The sequence below is a fragment of the Candidozyma auris genome, chromosome 1, assembly GCF_003013715.1.
Source record: "Candidozyma auris chromosome 1, complete sequence".
NCBI classification, from domain to species: Eukaryota; Fungi; Ascomycota; class Pichiomycetes; order Serinales; family Metschnikowiaceae; genus Candidozyma; species Candidozyma auris.
In genome coordinates, this window is record NC_072812.1 from 1,937,052 (window position 1) to 1,956,026 (window position 18,975).

At 42.4% G+C, this 18,975-nt stretch overlaps 5 protein-coding genes across 5 annotated transcripts; 3 read left to right on the forward strand and 2 right to left on the reverse strand. All coding sequences in view use genetic code 12, as the record gives it.

Moving 5' to 3' along the window:
- Positions 1 to 40: 40 nt before the first annotated feature.
- MET18 (Met18p) lies at positions 41 to 3,229 on the reverse strand (the record flags this gene model as incomplete). The annotated part of the gene is made up of 1 exon (XM_029032268.2): positions 41 to 3,229. The coding sequence occupies one exon, from the start codon at positions 3,227 to 3,229 to the stop codon at positions 41 to 43; it is 3,189 nt and encodes a 1,062-aa protein (XP_028892583.2).
- Positions 3,230 to 4,175: 946 nt separating this feature from the next.
- CAS4 (Cas4p) lies at positions 4,176 to 12,416 on the forward strand (the record flags this gene model as incomplete). Its single annotated transcript, XM_029032269.2, has 1 exon — positions 4,176 to 12,416. The coding sequence occupies one exon, from the start codon at positions 4,176 to 4,178 to the stop codon at positions 12,414 to 12,416; it is 8,241 nt and encodes a 2,746-aa protein (XP_028892584.2).
- A 208-nt stretch (positions 12,417 to 12,624) lies between these two features.
- On the forward strand, positions 12,625 to 13,605 carry CJI96_0000910 (uncharacterized protein; the record flags this gene model as incomplete). The annotated part of the gene is made up of 1 exon (XM_029032270.2): positions 12,625 to 13,605. One exon carries the CDS (start codon positions 12,625 to 12,627, stop codon positions 13,603 to 13,605), a length of 981 nt encoding a protein of 326 aa, XP_028892585.2.
- Positions 13,606 to 13,810: 205 nt separating this feature from the next.
- Positions 13,811 to 15,676, reverse strand: CJI96_0000911 (phosphatidate phosphatase APP1; the record flags this gene model as incomplete). The annotated part of the gene is made up of 1 exon (XM_029032271.2): positions 13,811 to 15,676. One exon carries the CDS (start codon positions 15,674 to 15,676, stop codon positions 13,811 to 13,813), a length of 1,866 nt encoding a protein of 621 aa, XP_028892586.2.
- Positions 15,677 to 16,970: 1,294 nt separating this feature from the next.
- BZZ1 (Bzz1p) lies at positions 16,971 to 18,794 on the forward strand (the record flags this gene model as incomplete). Its single annotated transcript, XM_029032272.2, has 1 exon — positions 16,971 to 18,794. The coding sequence occupies one exon, from the start codon at positions 16,971 to 16,973 to the stop codon at positions 18,792 to 18,794; it is 1,824 nt and encodes a 607-aa protein (XP_028892587.2).
- Between the last annotated feature and the right edge of the window lie 181 nt (positions 18,795 to 18,975).

The following is an 18,975-nucleotide window of genomic DNA, read 5'->3' on the forward strand; positions in this document are numbered from 1 at the left end:
ATGTATCTACAGGGAAGTTGGACTCGTAGTGGGCGAACAATCACCGACCCAGATCGTAGAGGTGCTGGCGTACATCACACGCCTTTTTCCTCACACTTCTCTTCTTGTCGTCAAGGCATGCCTTTAGCTTGTTTCTGGTGGTCGCCTGGTACTTGATGATCTGCGGGTGCTCCATTTCTTTAAAAATGCCTTCAAGGCATTCAAGCGCGAGAACTCGTATCTTCTCATCATTGACAAGACATTTGTTCACAATGATTTTGGATGTACATAAGTCCACAAGCTTCGCCAAGAGACTATCGATATTCTCAGAAATAAGCTCTGGTGTTTCGCTGATGATCACCTTGAACGTATCGAGAGATGCTCTCAAAATGATAGAGTTTTGAATGCTTAGCCCATTGAGCACCATGGGGAAGACCTCGCCGAGGTGGGGCCTCAAGATCTTTGACGAGATGTTTCCAATAACAATAGCCAATGTACCCAAGAGCACCTCCTTTCTCTCATCACTTCCAATCGTCTCGAACTCCTTGAGTATTCTATCTAATATGATCTCAAAACTCTGTTGTTTATAAAGAAGCTTCACATTCAAATTGACAACTCCAGAAATGATCTTGATTTTTGTATTCTCAGGATTTGAAAAGATATCCAAGTCTGCCATCAAGATGTTGAAGCATTTAGATGTCTGTCTGCTATAGCTTATGTCCTCGGACGCAAACACTTCATCAAGCAATTTTCTTAGGTAAAACAAACCTACCTGATCGATTCTCGTGATCAAGCCTTTCAAGATCCAAGTTGCAAACTCCAAGGAGTTAATATCACCGTGAGACCCGGAAAAAACATTATTAAGGATTTCGGAGTTCGATTCATCATTTTGCTTCGTGAACTTGTTGACTAGGAGGGCAATCGTTTGCAAGTACCCAACTCTCACAAACAGGGCTTCAGCTTTCATAGCCAAATTGATGTTCTCTTGAACCTTTTCATGAACTGGGTATGGAAACTTACACTCCTTATCAACTTTTGCTAAAATGTGCTTCAAAATCGCAATCTTTGGTGCTGGAGCGTCAAGAACATTCAACGCACTTCCGGGCTTCTCCCAAAAATCACGAAGGGTGTCATTGAGAATATTTTGTTGATGAGACTTCTCCGTGTAACGTACAATGAGTCCAAGCAATCTCCCGCTCATCTCAAGCACTGCTGCATCATCGCCAGACTTCTGCACTAGAAGATCCAAGAAGCGAGGAACGAAGTTCTTGTACCAAGTGTTCGTCATAAACGGTTTCACGGACTGTGTTTGGTTAAATGAGTTGATAAGACAGTCAAGAATACCGCAGAATCTTTCACGGTCTAGCTCTTCATAGGCGATCTTGTTAAGAAGTCTGATAGATAACACTTCTAAAATCTTGTAATTGACGCAAAGCTTATTGATTATTTCCAAAATATGGGCATCCGTGTAGTTGTCCAAAAGCGTTGGCAAAATTATCTCAATAACACAGTTCACATTTTCATTGATTTTATTTTCGCTTCCCTCACTCAAGATATGGACAATACCACTGATAATTTCTTTGACAAATATGTCTTTTTCCCACCCCCTATCGTTTGATTGAATGGCACTCACTAAGTTTTCATTAAGCCAACCAAGAATGAGCAGAACTTCTGTGCCCACCAAGAAATCTTTTAGCAAAATCAATTTGACCAACTGTTGGGTAATTTTGCATTTGAGAGTCTTGTCAAGCTTTGATGAGGTTTGAAGTAGCTGTCCCATGAAAATGAGCAAGTGATCCTTATATGTGATGAGATCATTGGATGTATCAAGCAACATGCTGGCCGTAAAAACAAATCCAAGGTTGTCTATAAGATCCCTTTGACGTGCTACAGTGAGTGAGATGTCAACTTCCATATCATTCTCATCATTTTCTGGTTTCTCTTGGATGTCACTTCTCACATATTTCCCCCAAACCTCAAATGAGAACAAAAACTCGACGAAGCTGTTGAAAACTTTTGAAGACACACTTGCAAGAGCGCTCATGATAATGACTGACTGCTTCACTGTTTTGCTATCCTGTGACTCAAAATTCCTTCTGAGGTCATTGTGGACTGTTTGAATCAATGCGTCAATCAGCTCGTCTGACTCTGAGAGCCTTTGCACTATAGCGGACAACGTTTGAAGCGTGAGAAACAAGCTTTTGTTATTATCCGAATCCTCGATTTGTTCTACATTTGGAGGAATGATATAGGATGTCTCTGGACGGAAAACCAGAACATCGTTGTGCAATACTTCAAATTTGAGAGCATCCCATATGGTGATCCAGTACTCTCTAAGAGTTGCGACCGTGTAGTTTTGGGCGCACAAATGAAGGGTCTGCAAAACGTCATTCCTTACAGTTGGGTTCGTAGAGGTGAGCTTTTCAAAGAGCGCCGGAAATGTATCTTTGGCAAATTGAGTTTGGGAAGCGATCGTTTTTCTGAGCTCTCTCTTCAAGTCTTCTGCTGATATCTTGTAAGGATCATTTGGTGGAGGCGAGAAAGAGATTGGGAAGTAGCAAAAGCATACATCGAATAAATCAGTGAGGATCTGATCGTGAGATGCATTGGTCGTTCTATCGTCGAATGAAAACTTCTCATTTACAGAAACATTCAATCGGAAAGACATGAGTAAATTTCTTGGGTCTTTCTCGCCGGAGGCAACGTGAATAAATGCTTCAGCAAAGGCTTCCAGGAACTCTTTGGTCGAGAAAATAGTTTCGTGGTGCAAGTCGAACAACACTCGTAAAAGCTGGAATCCCTCATAGCGAACTTTAGCCAAGTGTTTTCTGGGGTCATACATGTTGGTCAATGCTGTGGTCAAATTGATAAGACTATCGTTTGCACGAGGCAAGAATTTTTTGAACTGGATCAACGACGTTAAAGCGGCAAGAGTGTGAGCCGTGAGTTTCTCGTCCTCTAGCTTTTTGACCAAGAACTGCAACAAAACATTCACATCTTGATTTGTAAGGTTGACTTTTTTCTTCAGCAATCGAAGCGTAGTGCTGAGGCAGTGTAATGAGTAAGTCCTTGTGGATAAATCTTCTGAGGTGAGAGTAGGTCCCAATACTTGAATGAACTGAAGCAAAGAAAGCGACCCCGATGCAAGATTATCTGCAATCTTACCAGCAGCAACTTCAGAAGCTTCGCCCGATGAGGCCACAGACGCTATAAACTGATTCACTAGCGTGGAGGTGTCGTCTGCGGACATTGTTGGTAATGGTAGTAGGTGATGAAGCTTCCACACTAAAGATCTGTGCGCGCGCAAGATAAGCTTAGAGTAGTAGAAGACATTTTAGCCATGGAAATGATGTCATGGAGATTATGTTGTGGAGAAATCGTTTACTATTTATAGGTAGTTTGTGAAGAAGGTGATTATTTTACTAAAAAGGCCACTTCTTGAAGTGTTGATTAGAGGAGCTCTCTTTTGTAGCTATGGTGAGCGAACGCTGAATACCGAAGCTAATGATAAGATCACGGACGTGAATTTTATCAATCGATGCCGGAAATCAATAAATCTAGACTCTGCTTTAGTTTTGTGATGGTTTGTTGCTTCTATAATTTTGGCTCCCAGCACTAGCTGCACCTCGGTTTTTGTAGATACATCCACACAATACATTCACGACCGTGTGTGGGCAGCTAGGGACAGTCGCGAAAGAAACAATGGCCTCTAAAGGGTCTAATGAGAATAGACGTAACATGGTATGGCAATCGTGCTTGTTGGTACATTTTGCTCGTCTGGTATGTATTCAAATAGTCCATTCTAATACTGGCATCTCTCCAATTTAAAAGCTGTCTGTTGGCGCTCCACTGGATGCAAATTCCGATCATTGATGGATCTGTAGACTATGAATCTCTCGAAGCATTAATTCTCGAAAAAGACAAAAAAAAAAAAAAAGGAGTCACCATTTTAAATCTCCCCTTCAGTAATTCACCTCCTTCTTCCTCTTTTTATGCATTTGTTGTGTGTCAAGCTGTCCCAGTTGTGTTTCCCTGTACCAAACAAGGCACCTGCGAGACCTCACCAGTGCGACATATACACATTGGTAAAGAATCACGATCCGGAACTAAAGACACCACCTTCAACACTCAAATCACAGGGTTGTTTGTGTCTTAAGCTTTCTCGAGACGATTTAAGTTTTCAGCTTCTCTTCTTCATGATTGAGATTCCCAATCTTGAGGAGCTGGGACACTCCAGACAGGAGCTCAGACAAATAGAACAACAGTATGACGCCCATTCCTTCGAAGAAAGTCCTGTCAAAGGAGTATCTGCTACCCCAATTAGCAACGAAGAAACACAACTTTATGAACGTGACGAACTCCACAGTCCCCAAGGACTAGATGATACTCCTCTTGAAAGACCTACCCTACAACAAGAGCGAGAACACCAATATGAATCTCCTGAAACCCCTCATGCTCCAGATATAGACAGTGGAACACAGGCCTTTTTAGGCCCTGCATTTGATTATGACCATTCCCAACTGCCGCTTGTTTCAGCTCCCCAGCTTGTCAATACGCAGCTGTCACCTCTACCTGCTGACCAGTACTTCCTGAGCAAGTATCAGAGACAGGTCGACCATATGACTTCGGAGGAGACAATTTACGAGAATACTGATGCTTTTATGATTCACCCAAGTTCAATATCTCTGGCCTTTGCGAAGCATGGTGGAGCTTCTCCTATTGAGGAAGTACCTACAATTAGTAAAAAAGTGGCACCCCAAATGACCCCGGTACGTCTCCCTCGCCAAAGACCGTCTCAGCCATCGCATCCTCTACGAAAGATGGTTGCATCATCTCCTGATCCTGACATTAGCTCGGAAGCCAACATGGGGAGTGTCAGTGATTTTGGAGCCCTCGATGAGTTTGATACTTCTGGTCAGTCCAATCGATTACCTTTATCCAATTCTACGACATTGCCAATCGCTGCTTCGCTGAATTTTCAGACTCCTCAGCCTCTTCAAAGCCATAACTACATCGAGCCTTCTCCACAGCTACCGCCTCCTCTATCAGCTAAGGCACTGAAGCTTTCATTTTCTCACGGAGATGAGTTCGCTCAAATGCGTCGTGTTATGGCCACAGAACAGAAAACTCCTGCCGAGTATACTCTTCACATTGTATTCACGCAATTTGTGCGCCATGCTGAACGCAAATTGAATATGTGTCTTGAGTATCCTTTGCTGAACGAACCTCCAATTTTGGAGCTATTAGCTCATGGTGTTGATCCGAACTTTGACAACATTGTCTCTGCGCTTGGGTACATCGCGAAAAGGAAGTCTAAACCGGTGATTGACTCGGTGATGTTTTGGAGAAAATCCAAAAGCGAGGTAGCTGCAATGGCAGCTTCTGAGGTGGAGAAGATCTATAATGTTGCTCAAGGCGATTTAGCAAGAATCGCAACCTCTACATCCATGAGCAAATCTTCTCAAAATAGTCTACAGTCTAAGACTGCAAAGCCTCCAGGAAAAGGTAAAAGAAGCCTATCGCTTATGCATACTAAGAGCTTATCAAAGTTGTCACATAAAAGAAATAACTCTGCATCAGTCGTTCCCACCAATAGCAACGGAAATCGAAGTTCTCTCGATCAAGAGACTGGAACGCAATCTCTGGAATACACTAGGCAGAAGAAGTTTTATGACGAGCAGATTGCACAGGCTAGGGATACTGCAATTCAGGCTGAGCGCAAATCTTTAGCTTCTATCTATATTCTTTGTCGTGTTTTGATTGAAGTAGTTAAGCAAGCCTCCTATGAGGCAGTTGGAGATGATCTCGGTGAAAAGCTCGAAGAGATTGTTTACACCCAGCTAAGAACTACGGATCCCGTTACTACACGAGAATCATTCGTGCGACTGGCGAATTGGAATCTCTTCGCAGAACTTTTGGGATATATGTCCGAGAAACGTTTCGTTAGTGTAAGCGATAGGTTTATCGCAGATCTTGAGAAAGTACCGTCTTCTGTGAAGCAAACTGAAGAGCCCAACATTTGCTTACTTATTCAAGGTATGAAGCACCTTAAGCTCTCGAATTATCCATTGGAGGCTTTTGAGGAAAGTGCAGAATTTCTCCAGTCTCTCACTAAATTTTTCTCGCAATCCCACAATCACGTAATCTCAATTGCGTATGCAAAGGTGATAAGTGATCTAATCTTACCTTTGGCAACTCTGTTAACGGCAGAGGCTAACCACCCTCTTTGGGTAGAGACGATCACTAAAATCTTCGAGAAGGCCACAGTACTTTGCAATCATTCTTCAGCAAGACTTGTAAACAATGCTACACTGTCAATCCCAAGTATGTCATCCAATGAAGTTGCAGCTAGTGCAAACGATTGGGCTATAGCTGTGGAATTGATGACGTCTAGTTTGGTTGTTGCTCCAAAGGAATTGTTTGCAGATCATTGGTTCAAGATGATTGAATTGAATGCTTCCAAGCTAAAGCCCAAAGGCGACATTGCTGATAAGACTACACTTATGGTGTGTGCGTCTAGACTACTCTGGGTTTACATGAACAGGCTTCCTGATACACTCAACAACACTATGAAGCGCCTTGAGAATTTCTTTGAGCTCATTTTCTTTGGTCCGCAAGTCTCAGGTAAGAAGCAATGGATTGTATTGGACACTAATTTGATTAATGCTACATCTGAAGTCATAAGAATAGTCGGTTTTCATCATTTTAATTTCGTTCTTGAGAATGTGATCTTGAAACTTTTGAAAAGCAGCTTCAATGGACTGACACTCGAGAACTGTTCTCCAGAGAAGCTCATTTTGGTCATTGAATCTTATATGCTTTGTTTGAAAGATCTAAAGCTGGGCGAGAAGCCAAAGTTCCCTACTGACAAGGTATTTCTGGAGGAGTTTGCATTTCGTTTCTGCCCACCTGACAACATCCAGAAGAGCAATAAGGTAGGTTTAACTAAAGATCAAAATCGTGAGCTTCGGAAGTGGAATAAAATTATGTTTGATTTCAAGAGCATAAAAAACTTTGAATCCCACGAAGACATATGTCGAACGATTGCATTGCTATTCAAACTACTTGACAATAGATGCGGCATGTCTGGATGGACAAGCTCGGAGGGACCGGCGAGCGTGGGTAACAATGTTAAATCCTCTTTCTCGAGCTTCTCTTTCGGCTTGGACTTTTCATATCAAACATCTAGGGATGTAAACAAGGATCTTTTTGCGGCAATAATAAATGCTTGCGCTTGGTCAATTGCTCCTCTTGCTATCGACAAGGGCGCCTCAGGTATCGGAATAAGCTTCAAAGGTTGTGCTGAGATACTCATAAGAAACAGCATTCATTATAATGCTCAGATCGCGAATGCGTCTGTCAACGCACTTCTCAAGCTAGCTTCTAGAAAGGGAGCCGGTGAACTTATAACTATCTTTGGCAAGGTAGCTTTTCGGCTCACAGAGAAACCGGGCCCCCACTATGAATCAGACTACTTTAATTCTGAAGAGTTTTTGAGATTGTTACGAATTTATGTTGAGCTCCTCAGATGTTGGTCGATGCAATTTAGTCAGGAAGCGGAAGACTTCTTAGCTCAACAGGATAATGAACTTATGAACAGCGATGTCCTTAACGACCTTTATCAAATTAATTACAAGGCTCCTGACTTGACCAATTTGGAGATCCCCACCACCAAATGGAAACCTTATGAGGAACTCGAATGGAAGAATATAGTGACTGTCGTTGAAGAGGTCGAGGGTAACGGACTTTTTTTCTTGTGTTCACAAGATAGTCGAGTGAGATCACTTGCTCTATCAATTTTGAGAATTGTTGAACAGTTCGATCAGTCACTTTACCACTTTACGGATAGAAAAAAGGAGCCTTCGCCTAGCTCTGGTGGCACCATGAAAGGTCATTCAAGAAATTCCTCAAAGTATGTGGCAGACGAGGGGACAAGGTTAATTCATGTACTAGAAGAGGTGGACCTCATGAGTCTTTTAAAGCCCTTGAAGCGTGATTTGAGTGTTCCTGAGCGTACAAGGCTCTCAAAGATCAAAGCCAAGAAGGGTCTCTTGACCAAATTTGCTAGCTCAGACCATGGTGTTGACAGTACCATCTGGTTCAGGATATATCCTAAGTTGTTGGATATTTTCTTCGAACGATGTCCCATGCCTGTTGCGATGTGTCGCTCAATTGTTTGTGTGAGACTCGTACAAATGCATGAGTTGGTGCTCGAATTTTCGGAAAACTATAAGAACTACACATCATCTCTATTTTCAAGAAGCTCGACTTCCACGCCACCTGAAGTTCTAATCAACCAATGGAAACTATACTTGATTTTTGCATGCTGCTCATTGACCAGCACGAACGATCAAAAAATTTCGTTTCCGTCGCAGCCAACCCATGGACATAAGAAGCTGTTGACCATGTATATTCAGCATCAGAAAATTACAAGTGCAAAGTCCGTATTTCGGATGGTCCTTCCTTTACTCAGCTCTCTTCAGCCTATGATTAGGGATGCGGTAATTGCTGGGTTAAGTTCGATCAATATAAACATTTTCAAAACTCTTGCTGAGAATCTTCCTGACTCGATGAACGAATGGGAGCCGGATAATCACAAAAGAGATATTTCGGAGGACCGTGTGCGTATTGAGATTGTTCACATTTTGAGTATAATTACCAGTCGCTTCAAGTCTAACAATATTCTCTACGATGATGAAACAACTGTTTCCAACCTTGTTTCAATCATTAAGAACGGCAAAGTATTTCTATCGGCTCCTTTCGTTCAAACTCTGCCTGATTTTCAACGTTTGCGTTGCTATTTTGCTGCACTTCTCGAGAACGTGTTTCTTGGGTTAAAAGAGAAACTGGACCTCGATAACTGGTTGCCTTTTGAAGCACGTATTGGCTGTTTTAACTACTTGAAAGAATGGTGCGGATATGGTGATTCCAAGGATATACTTGAAGAGAGAACACAAGTGATGATTTCGTTTGCGAAACAATTCAAAGAGCCCGCTACAGCGATTGGATTGTTGGAAATCGATATCAAAGCACTTCAAATTGCATCCTTGAGCTGTATGGCCAAACTTTGCTCTGGAGCTTTAAAACAATCATTAGTAGTTCCAGGAAAAACTGCTGTTCTCTCTTTCGACATAAAAAGCGTCATGAATTGGGTTCATGAAATCATACTCTCGGACAACGAGAGGGTGCTTGAGATGGGTAAATCTGCACTAAAGAACATAATGGATATCAACATCAACAATGATGATATTTACCAAGAGGTCTTGCGTCAGTGTTACAATCCTGGCAACTCCGCAAAAGTAAAGGAAGTTTACTATACCAACCTTGTGTATGCTTTCCTCAAACATAGGAAGATTGAAAGTATGCCTCACGATATTTTCTGCCTTTCGACCTTTTTGGTAGGCACTGACTCATATCTGACGAGAGTGTCGGCAATTGAACTATTGAAGTCCATGGAAAGCAGATTCCTAAAAACAACAACTGCAGATTATTTTACTGAAAGTGTCTGTTGTACAACCATGGTCGTTTACAAGAAGGTTCTTTTTGAAATTTCTGTAAAACTTGCTTCACTTCATTCCAAAGACGCATTTACGTTCATCAGCTTTTTAACCAAGTACTTCAATCTAGTGGGGAACTCTACAAGAAGGGATATCTTGGCTTGCTTGTTGCCATGGGTTCAAACTGTCGAATTGAAATATAAGAGCAAGGAGGAGGAAACATTATCTGAACCTCAAACGCAGTCTCAGCCCTTCAACAACGAAATTGATGCTCCATCCTTGATGGTGCTTAATAATTTATTTGAAATAACTGTGAAGTTCAGTAAAAAGATATCGAATGAAGTTGAGGCTCTCTGGGTTGCTCTAGGGACAAAACAAAGCAATTTCGACATCATTGTCGAATACATCATGCGAAACTGTCTTGAAAGAAGAAATTCGAGCTTCGTCTCTTATTCAAGACAGATCATAGCTTATCTTGTCTATTCTCAGCCAGATTCATCCATCATTATTAGTAGGATGATCGGGAATTTACAACCCAAGGCAATGATACCTCATCCTTTCTCTCTGGCGGCTTCTAGAAGGGCAGACCTTGTGGAGGGGTTCCCATATACTGCTAACTTGACTGAGTTGCTCTCGCAGAATTCAAAAGAGTCTGCCTTCTCTTTGGGCCAATTGTCAATGGTCTTCTTAGTTGACTTGTTCCGATCCAATAACGAGATGATCATTCCACATTTGCCGTTGCTCTTACATGTCTGTTTCTCGTTACTTGACCATTATTTCTACGTTGTACAAGAACAAGCTGCCTCGCTTCTTATTTACCTAGTGCATTCTATTGCACCCAACACTCCCAAATCGATTCAGACAATCGAGATCTTAAGACATAAAGATCACTTTAAGTATCTATGGGTTTATGATGATCTCAATAATGATAAAAAAGGTGGCATAACACCCAGAAATATGGACTCTTTGGTGAGAAAGATCTTAGAAATATTTGCTCCAACAGTACCAAATTTGCAAGCTGATTGGAGTCGTGTTTCTTTAAAATGGGCAACAACTTGTGCTGTGCGTCACATTGCTTGTCGCTCTTTCCAAATCTTTAGATCTCTATTATCGTTCCTTGATCAAGCAATGCTAAAAGACATGTTGCACCGTCTTTCTAACACTATCGCTGACGAGTCGAGCGATATCCAAGGCTTCGCCATGCAGATCTTGATGACTCTCAATGCAATCACTGCGGAGTTGGATTCTGAGAGTTTGATTGATTTTCCTCAACTCTTCTGGTCAAGTGTCGCTTGTCTTTCAACAATACATGAACATGAGTTTATTGAGACTATATCAACGATGTCAAAGTTTGTTTCCAAAATTGATCTTGACGCTCCGGACACCATATCCTGTCTTATTTCGACTTTTCCACCCAAATGGGAAGGTAGATTTGAGGGTTTGCAGCAAATCGTCATGGTTGGTTTAAGATCTTCAGTTGCTTGGGAGCCGACAATCAAATTTTTGGACAAACTCAATCACTTGAAGGATAGCGAAATTATTGGTTCTGGGGATCACAGGCTTTTTGTTGCCATCGTTGCTAATCTTCCTAGGTTTCTCCATGCACTTGAGGAGCAAAATATTACTCCTGAAATTGAAGAGGCCTGCAATCTTATCGGGGAAATGGCTGCCACGTGCAACAAACCGGCATTGGCTAGAATTTTGAACTCAGTGGCAAAGTCCAAATTTCGCTCGAAGAAGGACTTTTTGGTTCAAACTATATCAACTATACGAACCAGTTTCTTCCCTGACTATGAAGCCCAGACTTTGGTTTTATTGTTAAGTTTGCTTTCAAATGAAATTCCCTGGGTCAAGCTTGAGACCTTAAACATATTGAAGCATACCCTTCCACTCGTGGATTTGCTGAAGGATGACTTCGTTGGTGTCGGTGCTGATCTTATCTCTCCATTGTTGAGACTTCTTCTCACAGAGTACGCTGAGCCAGCGCTTGAAGTTCTCGATGAAGCAGTGGTGATATCCGGATCTCAGCTCGATAAAGACATCTTAAGAATGAGTTTAGGAAATTCTTCGATGAAGAAAGAGTACGAGCAGACAGCCACTCTTTTTGGCATACCGGAATCCAGTGGGTGGGCTATCCCTATGCCAGCTGTTACTGCCGCTAGCACGAGAAACAACATACATGCAGTTTTTGAAACATGTAACGAGAGCTCTACTGTTGAGGAAAAGCAAAAGGACTTTGCTGACGAGGAGATTGAATTCTTAATGGAGGATTACTACGAGTCTGAGGTGGATCATGCCGACGGTGCATCTACGGTCAATGAAGTGCCTGGTGCAACACTCAGCAATATGTGGGCGGCACTAGATGATTTCGACTCATTCTTTACAAAGGATACTGATCAGAGGTCCAACTTGGTTTCTAATATGACTACCAATGGAAAAAATTTCTCCGGCAGAAATGTCAAGCAGCATGCCCAATCGGCATCCATTGATACCAAAGAGAGTACCAGTAGTGACTTGACGTCACCAATTGATTCCGCTCCACATGTGTATGACAAGAAAGCACTCGTCATTTTGAACAGAAGTTTGGCTAGGACGCAATCTAATACGTCCTTTAAGAGCAGTTTAGCAGATAACTTTGGCAGCCCTAAGGTATATGGGCCTCAAGAGAATTCAGCAACTCGAAGATCATATATACCTTTTCGAAGCAGTCGGGTTGCTAAAAAGCTGGACTCCCTCACTACACCAACTATGAATACAGCTACCGCATTCGAACAGCCTCCTCCGAATAGCGCCAAAACGATTAAAGGGAGCCCGTCGTTGTCTCTTCAACATACAGTCAGCGGAGGCTCTCAGAAAGGACCAATAGATATCCCGAAGCTTGAGTCGTCTACAAGATTGGACAATCTTTTGGGAGGCGGCCGGAAAAAGAATCGGAAGTGAGGAAAATTTGCAACCATTTTTCTGCATGAATTGTCTATACTCCGCGACGATGCAGGGCCTCATATCTACCTTGGAAGTGGCTCGTGACTGAAAACTCGTGTTCCTGTGTCTTAAAGGTTTGTATGCGGCAAGCAATGGCGGAAACTCTCAAAGAAAAAAAGAAGTTGAGAAAAGCTCACATACCAAGAGGCATCCTCTTACAAAAATAATGCCCCCTAAGAAGCAAGGTGCTGATAAGTCCAAGCAAAAGGCTAAGGCCAAGCTTGCCGAGGACAAGGGCTTCGGTATGAAGAATAAGAACAAGTCCAAGAAGGTACAACAGCAAATTAATCAAATGAAAAGTGGTGTCGATGGTGGACTAGCCAAAAAGAAGGAGGCTGAACAAAAGCGTAAGGCAGAAGAAAAGAGAGCTGCTGAGCAAGCCAAGAAGGAAGCAGCAGCATTGTTTGGTGTTCAACAACAGAAGGTGCCATTTGGTGTCGATCCAAAATCCATCCTCTGTGAATTTTTCAAGAATGGTCTTTGTAACAAGGGCAACAAATGTAAATTCTCCCACGACGTGAATGTTGGACGTAAAGATTTGAAGAAGGATTTGTACACAGATACCAGAGCTGAGAAAGAAGCTGATACTATGGACAACTGGGACGAAGAGAAGTTGAGGAAGGTCATTTTGTCCAAGCATGGTAATCCAAAGACAAGCACTGATAAGGTGTGTAAGTATTTCATCGATGCAGTGGAGAATGATAAATACGGTTGGTTCTGGGTTTGTCCCAATGGTGGTACCGAGTGTATGTACAGACATGCTTTGCCTCCCGGTTTCGTTTTGAAGACCAAGGAGCAGAAAAAACTAGAAAAGTTAGCGAAAGAGTCGGAGCCAGAAATCACGTTGGAAGAATTCATTGAGTTGGAAAGAGGTAAATTGGACAAGTCCAAGTTCACTCCTATCACGCTAGAAACGTTTGCCCAGTGGAAGAAAAAGCAAAATGAGAAGAAGGCAGAGAAGAAAGATCAGAATAAAAAGAAACAGCGCACTGGTAAAAAGATCTTACAGGAGAAGTTCGCCGATAAGTTCTACACTGAAGAAGCTAGTGAAGATAACGAGATGGATTTGTCTTCATTCAAGCAGGTTTTGCCTGATGAAGAAAAGCTCAAAGACTACGGTGACGGAACCAATGCAGAGTTCAACTAAGTTTGAGAGAGACAGGAGACATGACAGGGGATTTTATAACGCTGACTCAGTGCGAGTGACGTTTAACCAAGGTTCATCATTATACGAATATGAGAATATCTTTGCTAATATCAGTATTGATTCTCAACAAACATATATATAATATATGGCTGTTCTCAACCAGGACGGTCTGGACGATTATTAAAATGGCAAAGTAAGCTTTTATTCATCGACTGTGCTTCTCGATTGACTGCAATGACTCCAAGAAAAATTCCTCGTCATTGTCATTAAAGAATGCGATGTCGACTCCCTTGCCATCGAGTTCTTTTAATGCTATTGTGAGTCGTTGTAGCCAAAGAGCTCCTTTCTTATCGTAATCTTCTAGCTCGTAAAAGCTTCTATTACCGTGGATACTCATAACATCAATTCGGTCGCTGAGATGGTCGCTCTCAGAATCCGATTCATTCAGTGAAGCAGGACTAGGAGCTCGGTCTGAGTAGAGCCCTTGGCCATGACGTGTAGCAATATTCTTATGTATGATCTCCGTATCAGTTTGACTGGGTCTGAGGTATCTTCTTTCGGGAAGTGGTGGAGCTTTATGAATAGCCCTTCCTTTTAGAGAAGCCGGCTTTTTAGGAATCATGGGACGTAGTCGATGACTCGAGGTTTCCTCCTTGTCTTTCTCCGCTGTCTTCATGGAACTATCGGAGAGATCTATTAAATTGAAATCGTTAGTCTTTCCGATTTGCGATGCGACATGATTTGATGGCTGCTTTGATTTCCACACCTTCAATGAACGGTGTATCTCAGTAAGAATATTGTTGTCATCCACATCAGACAATGAATCATCGACGGCACGTATGTAAATAGCACGAACTTGGCCATGATATGACTTGGCAAGATCGACGTACGCTTCAAAATCGTGCTCGCCCGAATCTCCAACGCATATAAATTGTTTTTTGGGAAAATCCTCAAGTATACGAGAGAGAGAAGACCGCTTCTTTGAGCTTGATGGCTCCATCAAGGAGGACATAATGTTCCCAGTGTATTGCTTGAGATGAAACGAACCTGAAGGTAGTCCCACATGGTGAAAGTATTCTTGTATAGTAGAATAGAGTTGCCATGGAGAATTGGAAACATAATGGAAAGTTGCCTTCAAACGATTAGATAGCTGATTAAACCAACTCACTACTGGCTTAAGCTCCCAAGAATCAATGTCACCCAAAAGAAGACGTCTCATGAGCTCTCTTTTCTCGCCAACAACACCAGTGAGCTTTACGGTGTCATCAATATCACTGATGACACCATAACCTTCCGTTTCGACGATGCTAACTTCCTGAAATGCACAAACAGTTTCATCCAATTTACTTTTGACTTGTATCACACTGGGCTCATAGGGAATCTCTATATCAGCTTTGAAATGTCCATTAGGGTCTGTAACAACAGAAACCAGCCGGAGATCACCATCCTTGAGAGGACTAACGGCACCAACTACAATTGCAAGTCCAGCGTTTGGTATAGATCTAGCCAAAAAGGAAGAAAGTCGTCCACGTAGGCGAACATCCATGTCCTTCAGGTTAGGAAAGGCAGCGCTTGTAGATGAGCTACCAGATGTTGATGTTGATATGGAAATGCTGTCTGAATCATCTTGATCCGGTACAGCAACGTCTTGCGATAATTTGGGATCGTGCTCAAGGCGGTCAACTGCCACTTGAGCAGTATCGTCATTTGAGCGAGTCACTTGCTTAGCCAACGAGATAACCAAACGGTTTTTTCTAGACATTGTGCCTGGGCACCACATCCAGCCACGCACATTGACTACGTATTTATTTCCGACTTTTCTGGTGTACGATGGATACAAGGTAAACTGCGTATTTTGAGGCAACGCAGCCAACATACCAAACTCATCATACTCAATTGATTTGCTTCCGATATTGGAAGTCATCAGCGACACAGAATTGGTGATTCTCGGTAGATATGTATCCCTGGTAGCCCTTGCGAATCCCATAAGCCGCTGTTTTCTGCTCGTGGGATGGTTTGATGTCTGGGACGGCAGTCCCGACCTTTTAGGACGAGCGAACTCTTCAGACATTTTAGCAAATGTTATGCTCAAAGGACCACGGGTTCTTAGGGCACGATAATCGGAGTAAACGTTCTTGATAAAGCGAAGCGAGGAACGGCTGGGGCGAGGTTTTAGGTACTTGGTAAGGAGAGAGGCCGGAGACCTGAGCCGAGAACGTAGGCCCGCTTGTAAGCTCTTGATGTAAAATGGCTGTCTCACTTTTACAGGATAACGTCCACAGGGCCAATGTCAGTGCCAAAGAGAAACGTGTGATTGCTTAAGAGAAGGTTGTAGGCTTTGATTAGTGCGTGTATATGTACGAGGAATGGCGAGGAATTCTAAGTTTGCAACTGCAGCGCACTCAGGTAAGAAAGTAACAAAAATACAAAGGACAGTCAAAATGGCAATATCGTCCTTAAAGGGAACTGGGAATCAAGAATGGAAACTAAGGAAATAAAAAGGGGATCAGTTTGTTTTTGTGGCAAAATCTGAGGCAATCTCGTGAGTTATGTATGTTGTCCTGCCTTAGTGAGGCTCAGGGATGCTAGAGAGAGCAATAAACATCAAATTCAGATGTTAAAGGGAACGGCAAGATGATGTAATGGTAGAAGTATAGAGATAATAGAGCTTCCAAACTCTTTTCTTTTGAGCGTTGCACCAGTAATAATTCTGAAGCCATAACTATGAGCACATACTATGGAGAGTCACCCGTTGTAACTTTTTTACTTGTAGCCTCTTCTTCAATTCCCAGGATCAAAAAAACTGCTCGCTATGTACATGATAATCAAATTGCTAGAATTATCTGATACTAGTATGAAGTGAATGACTCCACTGATTAGGTATGAGCAGTGCTATCAACCTTCCGAGCTCGGTGCTTTTGGCTGCGAAAAAAAGGCAGCAGCACAAATACATGGCAAGGGAGCCCACTATCGGAAGAATCTTTCGCTCAATCCGATTTAACGCCTCTGATGTGTCAAATGAAGATCGTTTCACAAAAAAAAACCAATCTTACCATTCTCAGTGTGTCCCGTTACCTGAAACATCTTGGACGCTTACTCTGAGGCTGATTGAACCTCCACAATACACATATACAAGGACCTTACACCGAACAATTGCAATGTGATTTTCAAAAATTTTGCACGCAGGCTGTCCTTTGTTTTTGTGGCCTCAATTTCCCCATTCAATATTTCGTGTCCACCCGGAGCTTCCCCGGAAATGGAAGCAGAATCAAAATCTCGGCTAGTCTCCATACACTACCGCTCTCGGGAACAAATGCCAGATAATAGGAGAGATACGTCTCGCTAGGTTCATCCTATACACTAAAATGTCGTTACAAGAGCTCTCTATCGGTAACGACCTAAAAGATCAGTACAAAAGCACCTCCAAGTGGATCAACAATGGAATCTCATGGTTGCTGGACATTGACAGCTTTTACAAAGAACGAGCTACCATTGAACAAGAATACGCCGCAAAGCTCAAAGACTTGACTAAAAGACACTTTGCTAAAAAAGCAAAACACTCATCTGCATTGTCTGTGGGAGATGAACCACAAATCACACCGGGATCATTGGAGAGCGCCTCGGTGGTGTTGTGGAATGAGGTACTCACCCAGACTGAGAATATCGCCAAAGAACGAGACCATTTGGCCAGTGAATTCACATCGAATATTGCTTTCAACGTGATTCAATTGCAGAGCAAATGCCTGAACATTGCAAAACACATAGACACGATTCACGAATTTTTAACTTCCGAGAAGACAAAGCTGGAGGAGGAGGTTGCCAAGGCAAAGAAGCACTACGATTCCTTGTGCCAGAGTACAGAAAATGCTAGACTGAAAACCGAAAAGTCACTGAGCGATAAGTACCAACAAAGACTCAAGGAAAAAGAAGTCGACATGAATATTGGTAAGAACGCATACTTAATTTGCATCAGTCAAGCCAACCGCCTTAAAGACAAATACTACTTCCAGGACTTGCCAGAGATTCTCGACTACTATCAGGATTTGAACGAAACACGTGTGGCCATTTTAAACAAGGTGTTAAAGAATGCGTCCATAATTGAGCGTAATTCAAATGACAAAGTGAAGGACTTGCTTCATGACATAGATGCCACCATTGATCAAAACAATCCTAAGTTGGACGTTGCCATGTTTATTAAACACAATTCAAGAGCTTGGAAAGAACCGAACGACTTCGTCTTTGAACCCTGTAGCTTCTGGCACGATGATGAATCGTTGGTGACCAAAGAGCCTGAATTGACAGATTTGAAGAGAAGACTCAATCTAACATTGAATAAATACAGTTCTGGAAAAGAGAGTACACTTATAGCTAAACAAAAGCTAGAGGAGGTCGCACAAAGCAGAAGCGCCTCGGAGGAGAAAGAAACTCTCAAGTTCGATCTGAGACTCGACGATGTTTTGACTTTACTTCACAAATTCATGAAGGAGGATTCAGAAAGAGTCAAACTAGAGGTTGAAATCGAGATCATTCAAAACTTCGCTGGTGATCAAGACATGTCTTATTACGAAGAAGCCAAACCGCAGAAGTCACGCTTTGGCATTTTTAAACACAAAAAGAAGCTGCCAGCAACAGATCAAGGTAGCGAGACCCAATCGCTTCATACTGTTACTAGTAATGTGACGACACATTCAGGTGGCCTTTTCAGTTTGCGCAGAAAGAAAACAGCTGCGTCAAATGCAGAATCAGCTTATCACACATCAAGAGCTACAGCCAACTACCCATACGAGGCTTCCGGTGATGATGAAATTTCTCTCCGACAGGGTGAAAGTTACGATGTTGTGGAGGAAGATGATGGCTCTGGGTGGACTACTCTCAGAGATAATGCGGGTGCACAGGGATTGGCTCCAACTTCATATCTTGCTTTCATGAGTGTACCTCCCAATGAAAATGATCTGGGACAGACACCAAAAAAGAAAGGACCGGCAGTTGCACCGAAACGAGGAGCTAAAAGGGTGGAATATTTGGAGGCGCTCTATGATTATACTGCAGAGGAAGACAATGAATTGACAATTAGGGCAGGAGACAAAATTGTGCTCGTACAAGCAGACACAGATGGCAGTGGATGGACTGAAGGAGAGGTTGATGGTAGAAAGGGACTATTCCCCACTGCTTACGCCAAACGCATATAATTTCAATACATATGCTACGAAACACGCATCGGATAGTTATATTTATTGCGATAAATACCACATTAGATTACAGTATTTGTCATTGAAATTGCCAGCAAGGTAAATTTGCCAGCATGACGGGCACAATCTCAACATTTACCAAAGTGCCAATGGAATGAGAAGGAAGTTGGAAGCGAAAACA